Source organism: Cygnus olor, chromosome 3 (genome assembly GCF_009769625.2).
Source record: "Cygnus olor isolate bCygOlo1 chromosome 3, bCygOlo1.pri.v2, whole genome shotgun sequence".
NCBI lineage: Eukaryota > Metazoa > Chordata > Aves > Anseriformes > Anatidae > Cygnus > Cygnus olor.
This window is the reverse complement of record NC_049171.1, coordinates 266,069-278,620: the sequence shown is the minus strand read 5'-3', so window position 1 is coordinate 278,620 and position 12,552 is coordinate 266,069. Positions and strand designations below refer to the sequence as shown.

Here is a 12,552-nt window from a genome sequence, read left to right as displayed (position 1 = left end):
ACCTTTGTGGCCCTCCGCTGGACTCTTTCCGGAAGATTCCTGTCTTTTTTGTACCGGGGAGCCCAGAACTGGACACAGCACTCCAGGTGAGGCCTGACCAGGGCAGAATAGAGGGGGAGGATCACCTCCCTTGACCTGCTGGCCACGCTCCTTTTAACGCACGCCAGGATCTCCCCGGCCTTCTTGGCCACCTGGGCACACTGCCGGCTCCTGTTCAGCCAGCTTTCAACCAGTACCACCAGTTCTCTTTCCACCGGCGACTTTCCAGTCGCTCTTCTGTAGTGTTGCATGGGGTTGTTGTGCCCCATGTGCAGGGCCCGGCACTTGGCCTTGTTGAACTTCATGCAGTTGGCCTCAACTTATCCAGATCCCTCTGCAGAGCTCTCCTACCCTCAAACAGATTAACATTTGTGCCTAACTTGGTGTCATCTGCAAACTTACCGAGGGTGCACTCGATCCCCTCGTCCAGATCATTGATGAAGACACCGAAGAGAACTGCCCCCAGCACTGAGCCCTGGGGGACTCCACCAGTGACCGGCCTCCGGCTGGATTTACCTCCACTCACCACGACTCTTTGGGCTTGGCCACCCGGCCAGTTTGTTACCCAGAGAAGCGTACGCCCGTGCAGGCCCCGAGCAGCCAGCTCCTCCAGCAGGATGCTGTGGAAGGCACCAAGCGAGGGGTTACCGGCACCACCTGTGCCCGGCTGCTACCAGGAGCGGGCCCATGGCGGGCGGGAAGGCCTTGTCACCGATGGCCCCGTCACAGAGCCGGGGTCAGCCCGGTCTACCTGCGCGAGAGCCTGCATGGATAGGTGTCCCCGGCCCCGGCCCCGGCCCCGGCCCGCCCCACGCCGCCCCGTGCTCCCCGCCCCACGGCTGCGCGGCACCGCCCGGCCGCAGCCGCCGCCATCCCGGGCCGGGCCCGTGCCCGCGGAGCGTCCCCCTCCCGCCGCGCCTCTGCGGCCCTGAGGGGCGTGGCCAGGAGGCGCGGGGGCGGCCCATGCAGATAAGGGGGCGTGCCCATGCAGATCGGAGCCGCGCGGCATCACGGGACAAGCCCCACACCGCACGGCGCCGCGCGTGGCCCCGCGTGGGCGCGTGGCGGGCGCGGGGCGCGGGCGCCGCGCGGGGCGGGGCGGGCGGGGCGGGTCCGGCGGGCCCGGGGCGGGCGTTTCGGGGCGCGCGTCCGTGTGCTGGGTGTGCGTGCGCGCGCGTGGGGGCGCGGCGGCGGGGAGCGGGCGTCATACTTACCTGGCAGGGGAGACACCATGATCAGGCAGGTGGTTTTCCCAGGGCGAGGCTCATCCCCTGCACTCCGGGTGTGCTGACCCCTGCGATTTCCCCAAATGCGGGAAACTCGACTGCATAATTTGTGGTAGTGGGGGACTGCGTTCGCGCTCTCCCCTGGTTGTGCGGTGCCAAAGACAGAGCTGTGCCGGGGGCGTTTGTGGTTCTCGGGGGGCCCTGGCAGCGCCCGGGGGTCGCTCCCGGCCGCGGTTCGGCTCGTGCCCCGCGTGGGCTGCCCGGAGCCTGCCCGTGACGGGCCGCAGCCGCGGGGGTCAGGGTCCCGCTCCGCCAGGTGCCGCTGAACCGGCAGAGGCGCCGCTCGCTCGCACGGCCCGGAAGGCAGCCAGCCGTGCACAGAGGGCAACGATCGGCGCCAGCACCGAACGGCAGCGTGAGCGGAGCACCAGCTCACGACGAGCTCCCGATTTACCTGGTGGGAAAGGAGCGGGCGTGGGGCGTAGGGGAAGGTCCGACAGGCGCCGCCTCCCCTCGCTGTGGGCCTGGGCCCACCGCCAGCTGCCCACACGCCGACGGCCCCCCTGGCGCGGGGCTGCCCCAACGCCGGCTGCCTGGGGAGACGAGGTCTGAGCCGGTGCAGCTCCGCGGGGCAAGAACGTTCTGGGGAAAGAAACCCTTCCGGAGGGGCAGGAGGCAGAATTTGTGCACCGTGGTATTCAGAAAGGGGCCTTAAAGAATCAGTCAACGGTACCTGTCAAGCTGCAGTAGAGGCTTGATTAATCCTGGATCCCAGAAGGATCCTGGGTGTTCCTCTGCTGGGGCATCACAAACTGGGGCGGGAGGCAGCCGTGGACCCTGCTGGGCCCCGCAGGGCAGGAGCAGCGGAGGAAGCGTGGTTTTACTCTGCTGCGTTTTACATGTGGTTTTACCCAGCTGGGCAGCCGAGCTCGACCTCAGCCGCTCTCTCGCTCCCCCTCCTCAAAGCAGAGAAAATACGATGCAAAGGTCTCAGGAGGTGAGGTAAGGATGGGGAGATCACTCAGCAGTTATCACGGGTAAAACAGACTCAGCGTAGGGAGATTAATAAAAGTTATTACCTATTACTAAGGTGGAGCTGTGAGAAACAACAACAAAAAATAAAGACACCTTCCCCTCAAGCAGCGCAGGGCAAGGGGGGCTGCGGTCAGTCCCCGACGCTTCGTCCCCGCCGCTCCTTCTCGGTCCCTCTCTGTCCCTGCTCCCCGCGGGGTCCCTCCCACGGGATGCCGTCCTTCCCGAGCTGAGCCTGCGGGGGCCGCCCACAGGCAGCAGCTCCTCGAGAACCGCTCCCACGCGGCTCCGTCCCACGGGGTCCATCCCGCAGGAGCAAACCGCTCCAGCGCGGGTCCGCCGCGGGCGGCAGCTCCCTCCAGGCCCCTGCTCCTGCGGGGGCTCCTCTCCACGGGCTGCAGCTCCGGCCCGCCGGGGGCTCCTCTCCACGGGCTGCAGCCTCGTGCAGGCCCCATCCGCCCACGGCTGGCTCCTCGCGACGGCCTGAGGCTGGCTCCGAGCCGCGAGCGGACCGACCCCGAGAGCCCGACGGCCCCGGCACAGCTCTGGCTTTGGCACCGCACAACCAGGGGAGAGCGCGAACGCAGTCCCCCACTACCACAAATTATGCAGTCGAGTTTCCCGCATTTGGGGAAATCGCAGGGGTCAGCACACCCGGAGTGCAGGGGATGAGCCTCGCCCTGGGAAAACCACCTGCCTGATCATGGTGTCTCCCCTGCCAGGTAAGTATGACGCCCGCTCCCCGCCGCCGCGCCCCCACGCGCGCGCACGCACACCCAGCACACGGACGCGCGCCCCGAAACGCCCGCCCCGGGCCCGCCGGACCCGCCCCGCCCCGCCCCGCGCGGCGCCCGCGCTCGGCGCCCGCCACGCGCCCACGCGGGGCCACGCGCGGCGCCGTGCGGTGTGGGGCTTGTCCCGTGATGCCGCGCGGCTCCGATCTGCATGGGCACGCCCCCTTATCTGCATGGACCGCCCCCTATTTACGTGAACACGCCCCCGTGCCTCCAGGCCCCGCCCCGCCCGGCTCCCCGCGGCCCCGCCCCCGCGCCCGCGCTCCCGGGTCCCGCCGGAGCCCGGCGCTGGGGCTTGCGGTGCCCGGCCCGGGAGCAGCCTGGGCCCCGGTTGCCCCGGGCCGTGTGCTGCAGGCCCGGCCGAAGCCGGGAGCCCCCCCGCAGGGCGCCGCCTGCCCCCAGCCCCGTCCCACGCAGAGGGCCCTGCCCGGGCCCCCCAGGCGAGCCCCGCGTGTTCTCGGCTCCCGGGGAAGCGCGTCCCGCACACCGCGGTCGCTGCCGGCAGCCGCGATGGACGCCGCCCGTACCGCACGGGAACGAGGCGCAGAACCGGGGAGGACGCCCCGCTCCCCGTGCCAGAGCCCCAGCCACTGCTCGGGCCGGGCCCTGCGCTGGGTCCCTCTGGCGGGAGCAGCTCGTCGGGGGGAGCGGCCCTGGCACCCCGCGCCGTTGCAGGAGCCAGAGGTGCCCGGCTTCCCCGCACAGGCCCGGCTCGGCCAGCGGCCGGACCTGCAGCCGGAGGAGCCCGGGCCAGGGGCCATCGCCCTCGCGGCACCGCTTCCCGCGGGTCCAAGAAGAGGGGCCCGGGGTGATACCGGCGTACAGTTAACTCTGGTTTTGTGCCAAACAGATAAAGCTCGTACTTTGAGGACAGGGCAGGATGACCCAGGCCTTGGAGATGTCTGAAGGATGATTAACCGAGGAACGGCTGAGCGGGAAGACCGTTCTGTTGACATTCTGGAGGGAAAGGTCCTGATGTTCCCTCGAATATGTCACGAATCAACACAATGCGAACAGTTGGCTGAAAACCAGACACCCGGAGTATTCTAACGCCAGCTGTCCGTGAACTAGTCCCACTCCAGCAGTAAAAATCACACCCCTAGGCTGGGAGACCCCATCCCAACGAGGGACCCTTCCTCTCTGAGGACGCATGGAATGACTCTGTCACGTCGGCAGTATGCTATTGATGTAAGCGGTCGGAGGCTAGGGGATGGTACAAACACGTAAAGGTACCGATAAGGCATTGCATAAAGAGTGGCACGGAAAATCCTTAGGAGTGCCAGCTCTGTGGGAAAGCAGCCGGTACCCGGGCTTGTGCAGTTCTGAAATAAGCAGCATCTTGACCTAGCGCGTGGATCGGCTCACTGCACGCCGGGTGACAAATCCGAACTTTTTATCGGACAACGGGGACGGGGACGGTCCTTCCCTGCCGCAGCCTGGCGCGGGAGGAGGAGAGGGGCAGGGCAGAGCTGGGCAGAAGTACTGCACGCCCACGGACAGTGCAGAGCCGAGCCTGGGATGACGCGGGGCGACGGGGCTTCTGCCGCACCACAGAAGTCGGACGCAGCGTTAACACGGGGCCCGCTTTATTAGGGTCCGTGCTGCCGCCCCTACTGCTGATCCACGTTCTTGACGCGCAGGACGACGGGCACCGAGGTGCAGGGGATCATGCCCAGGTCTGTGATGACCAGATCCACCAGGTCGGGCGGTGTCACGTCGTAGACCAGGTTGAGGAGGCGCAAGGACTTGTTCTCTGACCAGCCGCCCAGCTGGGCCTGCCCCTTGCGGAGCACGATCAGGTCATCGGGGTCATCTGCGGGGAGAGAAGCTGCGGCATCAGCGGGAGGGACCGCGCTGCTGCCCCCAGCCCCCCGCAGCTGCTCCTCCCAAGGCTGGAGTCCCCCTCATTCAGGAAGAGGAATGACAAGACAGTTCAGCATGTCCTGTACTGCCCAGCAGCAGGAGGAGAAGGGAGCAGATCCCGGGTGGGAAGAAGGGGACAGAAACCATACCCAGCTCGTTGGAGACAAAGGAATCTGTCTGCACCCGCTCGCAGAACTTGTAGGTCTCACAGCACACCAGCACGGGCACGTTGTAAGCCTTGGAGACCAGCGCTATCTGGGATGTCCCCACCCGGGACATGACTGAGCCGTTGGCTAGCAGCGCATGGGCTCCTAGCAGCACTTTGGACACCTGTTGGAGAAGCGCAGGCATGTGTCAGCATCTTCTATCACGCTTCAGCCTCATCCCTGGCCTGTCACCACCCTCAGCATGGCCCCGTTTCACTCCTCACCTCAGGCAGCACATAGGAAATGGCGTTGATCATCACATAGGTGCAGTGAATGCCCTTGCGCACCAGCCGGCGCAGTGTCTCCCGGCCCTCCAGCCGCGGCCGGCTGTCCACCACGATCACACGGAACGCCCGGCCCTTCTGCATGTGGGCATCACACAGCGTGCGGTTCACCAGGGATGAGCTGGCAGACACTGGTCAAGGGGCTGCTCCGGGCAGGCCGAGCTTTCCCCGACCCGCGCAGCTGCCCCAGCCCACCCACGCCGAGGTTGCTTGCTGATGGCATCACCCCAAAACGCAGCCAAGAGGCCCAAGATGTCCCTTGGCACTGGCTGCAGTGTGGTACCCACCAGGTGCCAGCTGGGCAGGAGTTCTGCGTTAGCGCGGGGTCTTGCCCGGGGGACAGCCCTGCCTAAATGTGCCTGACTCCCAGGGCTGGCTGTAGCGGAGTGGGTGCTGCCAGGCAGGTCCCCAGGCACATCCTGCCCAAAGGAATCCCAGGACGTGTCTGTGTTACCTGGGGCAGGAGTCGGACTCCCACCAAGTACCTGATGGGCTGGCATTGCCTAGAGGTAAGTCTGGGCAGAGCTGAAGCCTGCCCTCACCATTATCAGTGCCATCCTTCCAGGCACCACCTCACTACACTCCTAGGGCCCCCTCCCTGTCTTCACATAGAAAATCACCCCCTGGGAAAAGCCATGTCTCGTCACTCTTTGGAAGCAGTGCTGACCTCCCCGTGTCCACAACCACAACAAAGGGCTCCCCCTCCAAACCCTTTCCAAATTTCCTTCTCATCATGCACCAGGCCTGCACTGGCGCCTGCCTCTGCTCCTTCCTCTGCCAATCACCCAGGAAGCGCACACAGACTCTTTTGCCACAGCAGCATCTAGTTCCCTTTTCCACGTTTACTTTCCAGGACATGCTCCCTCTAAGGAGGAACAAGCTTCCTTATTTCTGCTTCCCGACACGTGACTTTGCTGCAGTCTGTTTAAAATGCCAGTAAACGGCTGAGGCTGCTCTGCAAATGCTCTGTATTTAAGAAATGGCTAATCTGGGTTTCTTGAAACATTTCACTCTAGACATATGCAAGCAGAGGACAGTGCTGAGCCCTGAACAAGAACAGGAAAGGCTCATTAACGAGCCTTCAGTATAGGCTTTGCTGATGGCAATGGTTTTAGGCCTGCTGCCAGTTAAGGTGTTGTCCACTGCTACAATGCTACAGGTCTGGAGGTCTGGGAGTTTGGTTTACTCAAAACGGAAAGCAGCACAAACTTGAGCATTCACAAGCTGAGTTCTTACACATTCGCACAGCTACGTTCATCAGTACAGACTGGGATTAGGCTCTGTGATCAGACCTTCCTCCTCGCCCCTCTAATGAGTCTGAGTGTTCCACCCCTCCCAGCGCCTGGCCTGTCCCAGCACACAGGGAAGTCAGAACAGGGTCAGGAGAGCGCCCTCCCTGCGGGGCCCTTCAGGGATGCCTGCTCGCAGCCACACTAGCCAACACTGCCCACTGAGCTCTGCTGGCGTGCTCTGGTGTTTGCCCCAGATGCCGCCAGGCAGCAAGTGCTTTGTCACTGCCTCGTGATGCCACCTCATCAACCAGCCTGTCTTCCAGGATGGGACATGAGTCCCAGCTAGTGCTTTGGAAAAAGCAGAGTGCTCAGCAATATTCTCTCATCCAGTTAGCAAGGGCTGATCCCAGGGCCGTGCTCTGCTTCAACCCAACACCCTCACGTATCCTCTGTTCCATCCCACTGGTCATAAACTTCTCCCTTGTGTGTGCTCCCCACCACAGCTGAGTTCTGACCAACACCCCTTGGCTACCCACTCTCTGCTTATTTCTTGCTGCTGCCTCTATTTTCCCCTTCAGCAAAAGAGGACCTAGAACCACAAACCCTCCCTACCTCTTGGACAATGCTGAAATTCTCCCACCACTGAAAAATTGCTTTTGCAAGAGCTTCCTATGTTCATTCCACTGCTCTGTCTCTATCTTCCACCTCGTGGCCTGGCTGCCCCTTCTTACCATCCGTACACCAGGATGACATCGCGGTCATTTATCTTCTCAAAGGCAGATTTTGAAATGGCTTCAGCTGCCAAAACAATTTTCTCCCGTAGATAGTTGTCGATAGTGCTCTGCAGCTTCTCCTTTGCCTGGGGAGACAGTACCATCACATATAGCATGGCCTTGCCACGCTGCAGCCACTCGACTGTCCTTTGCCACCTGGGAGGACAGTGGGCTCAGCACTGTCTGCAAGTGGAGAGCCCCATCCTGCTCCCAGACAGCCTGTTTGCTGAATGGCACCTTCCCCTGCAGTAAGGACTCCGTGGGACACATGGGGCCTGCTCCTGATCCAGCACAAGCTTACCAGCACACCACAGTACCTCTCTGTAACTTCCAGCCATCATCAGGACCTCCCCAGCTGTGCTCGTTGCTTCCCCTGCATCTCCCAGGTCAGCCACTCTGGTTGTCCACCCCACAGAGATTTTACTGCCCAGATCTCACCAACCTGACTTCTCTCAGCCTGTTGGCCACATGTCACATAGGTGGACAGCTCCTGATGGACAGCCACCACCCTGCCCCTGCTCCACAGCCAAGAGGTTCCTGCAGAGCCTTTTGCGCAGGATGGAGCTGAGCATTGAAAAACGCTTTCTTCCTCATCCGTGACATTACTGATGCTGCCAAACAATGCTCAGACTGTGCTGGTGGGCAAGGACAGCTCATGGTGCCCAGGTGCTGTGGCCTTTGTGGCCTCCCTGTGGTGGACAGCGCCAGCTGGACCACTCTGGGAGTCCTTCATCCCTCCAAGAGTTGCAATAGGTGCAATGCTGGTTGCCAGCCAGGCCTGTGGTGAAGCACTGTGCTCATTGTGACCACATGCTTTTCCTGCTGCAGCTTCCTGTTTTATATCCCTGCTCCTGATGGGCTCCAGTCCCACCAGCCTACAGACGTTTGGTGTTCGCTGTGGTGCACCCCAGCCCCTTTGGAACCTGCTGGACTGTGCTTGCAGGCAGAGGGGGAGCAGGTCTGGCTGCAGTCCCTTCTCAGGCTGTGGCTGGTGACGCTCACGGCCAGTAGCCTTCTGCATTCTCTGCAGCACTGCTCTCTGTCTGCATCCTGTCACCTCCCCCTGCTTGAACTGTGCCAGGGCTGTGCCTCCACTCCAGGCTTACAACCAGAGGGCTGGAGCCTGCTAACGCGTGGTCACTTACCTCCTCCTCTCTCAGGGTGTCAGGTAGGCACGAAATCTCCTTCTTGAGGAACTTAATGGCATTGCCCATGCTGACTGAGAGGGGCCGGCATTGGTTCAGGAAGCTGTAGAGAGAATCATAGAATGGCCTGGGTTGAAAAGGACCTTAAAGATCATCTACTTTCAACCCCCTGCTCCAGGCAGGGTTGCCAACCGCTAGAGCAGGCTGCCCAGAGCCGCATCCAGCCTGGCCTCGAATGCCTCCAGGGAAGGGGCATCCAAAACCTCCCTGGGCAACCTGTTCCAGTGCCTCACCACCCTCTAAGTGAAAAACTTGCTCCTAATTTCCAACCCAAATTTCCCGTCTTAGTTTAAAACCATTCCCCCTTGTCCTATCACTACCAACACATGTAAACAGGCATTCCCCCTCCTGTTTATACACTCTCTTGAAGTACTGGAAGGCTGCAATGAGGTTTCCCCGGAGCCTTCTCTTCTCCAAGCTAAACAAGCCCAGTTCCCTCAACCTTTCTGCTTAGGAGATGTGCTCCAGTCCTCTGATCATCTTAGTTGCCCTCTTCTGGACCCGTTCCAAGAGCTCCACATCCTTCTTGTGCTGGGGGCCCCAGGCCTGCACGCAGTATTCCAGTTGGGGTCTCACCAGAGCAGAGTAGAGGGGGACAATCACCTCCCTCTCCCTGCTGGCCACCTCTATTTTAATGCAGCCCAGGACATAGCTGGCCTTCCGGGTTGCAAGACAGGAAATGTATTTAGCTTTGGGGTAGCCTGGAGGACAATGACGGTGAGAGGGAGGATCCAGCTGGGCTGGGGATGGCAGCCAGAGAGGTAGAACCAGAGCCCCAGGAAAGCCAGCCAAAGCTTGGGTAGAACAGCAACCGAAGAGACGGCCAATGGACCACACTCAGTGGAGCTTCAGTCCCCCTGCCCTGGCACCGAGACTGCTCACCTGATGTGTGGCTTTAGCTTGGCCACCAGGTCCCGTGACAGCTCCTCATTAGGGGGAGTGGAATAATCCCGGATCAGCTGAAACAATAAGAAAGAATGTGAGTTCAGTGCATCTGCCCCTTCTGGCCAGGCACTGCATATGCCCACCCTCTCTGAGGAGGCTGCAGACCAGGCACAAGGGCGTACACAAGTGTGCACACAAGTGTGCAGCTTGGCACACTTTTACGGGGGGAGCAAAGGATGCTCCAGGAACTCAAATCTGCAACAGCTGCAGCACCAGAACAAGAACCTGGCAGCATGGATGCCCTAGGCCAAAAGAAGGAGGTCTGAAGAGGACTGAGCACAGTCATAGCTCCAACAGATGGGAAACAGGAAGAGATGCCTGCACCTGATGCAATGCCCCTGCTGCCTGGTGGGCATGGGGCTCTGACATACCTGTTTGAAGACTTCTAGCAGGGCAATGCAACGGGCATTGGAACCATTGATGATACCCTGGGAGTACTGGAGGCCAAGGCGCACTACAGCTGGGTGAATTACTGTGGAGGGGATGCTGCAAGGACAAAGGTGAGAACTGTCAGCTCTGGTACTCTACAGCCCAGGAAAGACTAACCCATGGCCAGGCCCCTCTCCAAGCAATCCAAGGGATGCCCCAAGGAGAGATCTGTCAGCCCAGCCCTGCTTGCTCTGTGACCTGAGACATCAGGCTGACCCCACTGCCCCTGTTCCACTGCCCCGCACTCCCTGAGGACAGCGCTCTTCCTCTCACAGGCAGGACATTAGCTGCCCCTGCTGCCACTCCTCGCAGCAGGTGAAGGGGCCGCCCCCATCCACCCCATGTAGCCCTTCCCACATGCAGAACAAGGACACCCCTTCACTAGGGCCATTTTGCAGACAAGCCGGATGAAGCAGAGCCAAGTGGTTGCCAGGGGCCTGGGCTGGGGAGGCCACATACCTCATCTGCTGCGTCAGCGGCTTCTTCCGGCTGTACTGGTGCAAATGCGAAAACAGGTTGACCTTGGTGCCGTAGTCCTGCCTCAGAGGAACCTGTCATCAAACAGCGCTGATGATGACTTACTTGTTCAAGGCTGCCATACAGCCCTGCTCGCTCCAGAACCACTGATCACACCCAGTGCTTATTGGCGGCACACCAGAGGTTTCCTCTGCCCAGCAGAGACCAAGCCCTACTCCCCACCATGCATGAGCCTGACCCGCACCACATAAACCCGCGGCACGACTGCCCTGTAGCATGCAGCCTGTTACCCAGCCCTCCTCCTACCTGCTGACGCTCCAGCTTTTTGGCTAGTTTCCTCAGGGCAGCAGGGTCATCCACCTGCACGTGCTCTGGCAGCCGCTTCACCACTGTGAGAACGACGAAGAGGGTGGCGTGAAGCAGTACCACCCTGGTGCAGCCCCCAGCTCAGCCATGCTGCCCCAACACTCAGGAAACGAAGGGTTCCAAGGAAAGGGACAATGGGAACGGCGCAAGGGTCAGACAGGCACATCCTGCAGGACCCCAGCCCACTCCCTCCCTGCTTACCCACCTGCCCTCTGCACCCCAGCTGTGACAATATCTTTACCAGTTGGGGGCTCAGTGGGGGTCAGCCTGGGCTTGGCTGGTGTGGCTGCCTGGCCCAGCTCTGCTTTCTTGGCCTGCTTCTGGGCCCGCTCAGCCTCCTGCTTGGCCCGGCGCTCTGCTCGCAGCTCGGCTTTGCTCTTGCCCCCCGTGGGCTTCTCACCGTCGTTGGGGCCATCGGCCAAGGTTGGCGAGGACGAGGGGTGAGGAGTGACTGCGGGAGACAGAAGGGGGAAGTCTGTGCCCAGCCTCCGTCACTGGGAGATTCAGCCCCACACGTGGGGCAGCCCGCGGTGGGGAGACCCCTCTGCACAAGGCGGTGTATGGGGAACTAAGCCCCGTGTTCGCCAGCACCTCCCCACGCCCGTACAACGACACGGGGACCATCAGGCCAGCCCTGTGTCCAGGCGAGGAGGCAACCGGCCTCTCCGCAGCTCCAACCCTGCAAGAACGCAAACGTTCCTGCTGGGAGCGAGCAAGGAGAACTCCGGCACGCAGCGAGGTGGGGCGCGCTGGCGGTCCCACGATGGCCTCCCCCGCCCGGGGATGCTCCCGGCTTGGGCTCGGGGTGCCCAGAGGACACCGCCCAGGGGTTCCCTACGGGGCTGGCCCCGCGGGGGCTCCCCGGGCCGCGGGGGGAGGAGGGCGCTCACCGCGGGGCTGCCCGGGCTCGGGCGCTGCTCCCTGCTCGGGGGGCTCCGCCGCCGGCTCCTTCTCGCTCCTCTTCTTCTTCTTCTGCTGCTTCTTCTCCTTCCGCAGCTGCAGCTTCTCCTCGCGGGACAGCTCGGGGACCTGCGGGCACACACTGATGCGGCCCCGGCCCCGCGCCCGGCCCCGGCCCCGCGCCCGGCCCCGGCCCGGCCCCGGCCCCGCTCACCTGCGCTGCGGCCGGCACCGGCGCGGCAGCCTCGGAGCCCGCACCTGGAACGGGAGGAGCGTGAGAGGGGCCCCGGCGGCGGGGCAGAGGCCGGGGGGTCGCGAGGAGCGGGGCCCGTCCCGCCGCCGCCCCGCACTCACCGCCCGGCGCCGCCCGCTCCGCCATGGCGCCCGCCCGCAGCGCCCCCCGCCGGCCGGAGGGCGCCGCCGCCGCTCCGCGGCCCTGCCCGGCCGTGACGTCACGGCCCGCCGCGTGACGCGCGGTGACGCCACGCGGTGACGCCACGAGGTGCCCGAGCCCGGAGCCGCGCCCCCCCCGCGGCGGCTCCGGGGCCGGGCCCGCGGGGGCGGCCGGAGGGCGGCGGGGCCGGGGGCGCCGGGCACGGGGGGCGGCGCCGGGAGCCCCCGGGGGGAGTCACCGGGGCAGCCCGGGCGCCGCCGGGTGACAGCGGGCGCCCGGCAGCCGCCGTGCGAGGGCCGCGCCGGCCCCGCCGGGTGCCCCCGGCCCCGGGCCCGCGGGCGCTGGAGCGGGGCGGGGCGGGGCGGGGCGGGCCGGCCCCGGCGGGCG

At 63.5% G+C, this 12,552-nt stretch overlaps 1 protein-coding gene and 2 non-coding genes across 4 annotated transcripts; 1 reads left to right on the top strand and 2 right to left on the bottom strand.

Moving 5' to 3' along the window:
- Positions 1-1,245: 1,245 nt before the first annotated feature.
- Positions 1,246-1,409, top strand: LOC121068850. Its single transcript, XR_005819111.1, has one exon. It is a non-coding gene; the product is annotated as a U1 spliceosomal RNA (small nuclear RNA).
- A 1,454-nt stretch (positions 1,410-2,863) lies between these two features.
- Positions 2,864-3,027, bottom strand: LOC121068839. The gene has a single exon (XR_005819103.1). It is a non-coding gene; the product is annotated as a U1 spliceosomal RNA (small nuclear RNA).
- Positions 3,028-4,660: 1,633 nt separating this feature from the next.
- EIF2B4 (eukaryotic translation initiation factor 2B subunit delta) lies at positions 4,661-12,198 on the bottom strand. 2 transcript variants are annotated; one of them, XM_040552855.1, is made up of 13 exons: positions 12,126-12,198; positions 11,986-12,029; positions 11,762-11,900; positions 11,077-11,322; positions 10,812-10,894; positions 10,488-10,579; positions 9,971-10,085; positions 9,537-9,613; positions 8,595-8,697; positions 7,408-7,535; positions 5,385-5,565; positions 5,104-5,284; positions 4,661-4,904 (listed from the first exon to the last, which is right to left on the bottom strand). In XM_040552855.1, exons 1-13 carry the CDS (start codon positions 12,148-12,150, stop codon positions 4,702-4,704), a joined length of 1,617 nt encoding a protein of 538 aa, XP_040408789.1. In that variant the 5' UTR covers positions 12,151-12,198; the 3' UTR covers positions 4,661-4,701. The 2 variants fall into 2 exon arrangements, with proteins under 2 accessions (XP_040408789.1, XP_040408790.1); XM_040552856.1 differs by having other exon boundaries at positions 11,113-11,322; positions 12,126-12,197.
- Between the last annotated feature and the right edge of the window lie 354 nt (positions 12,199-12,552).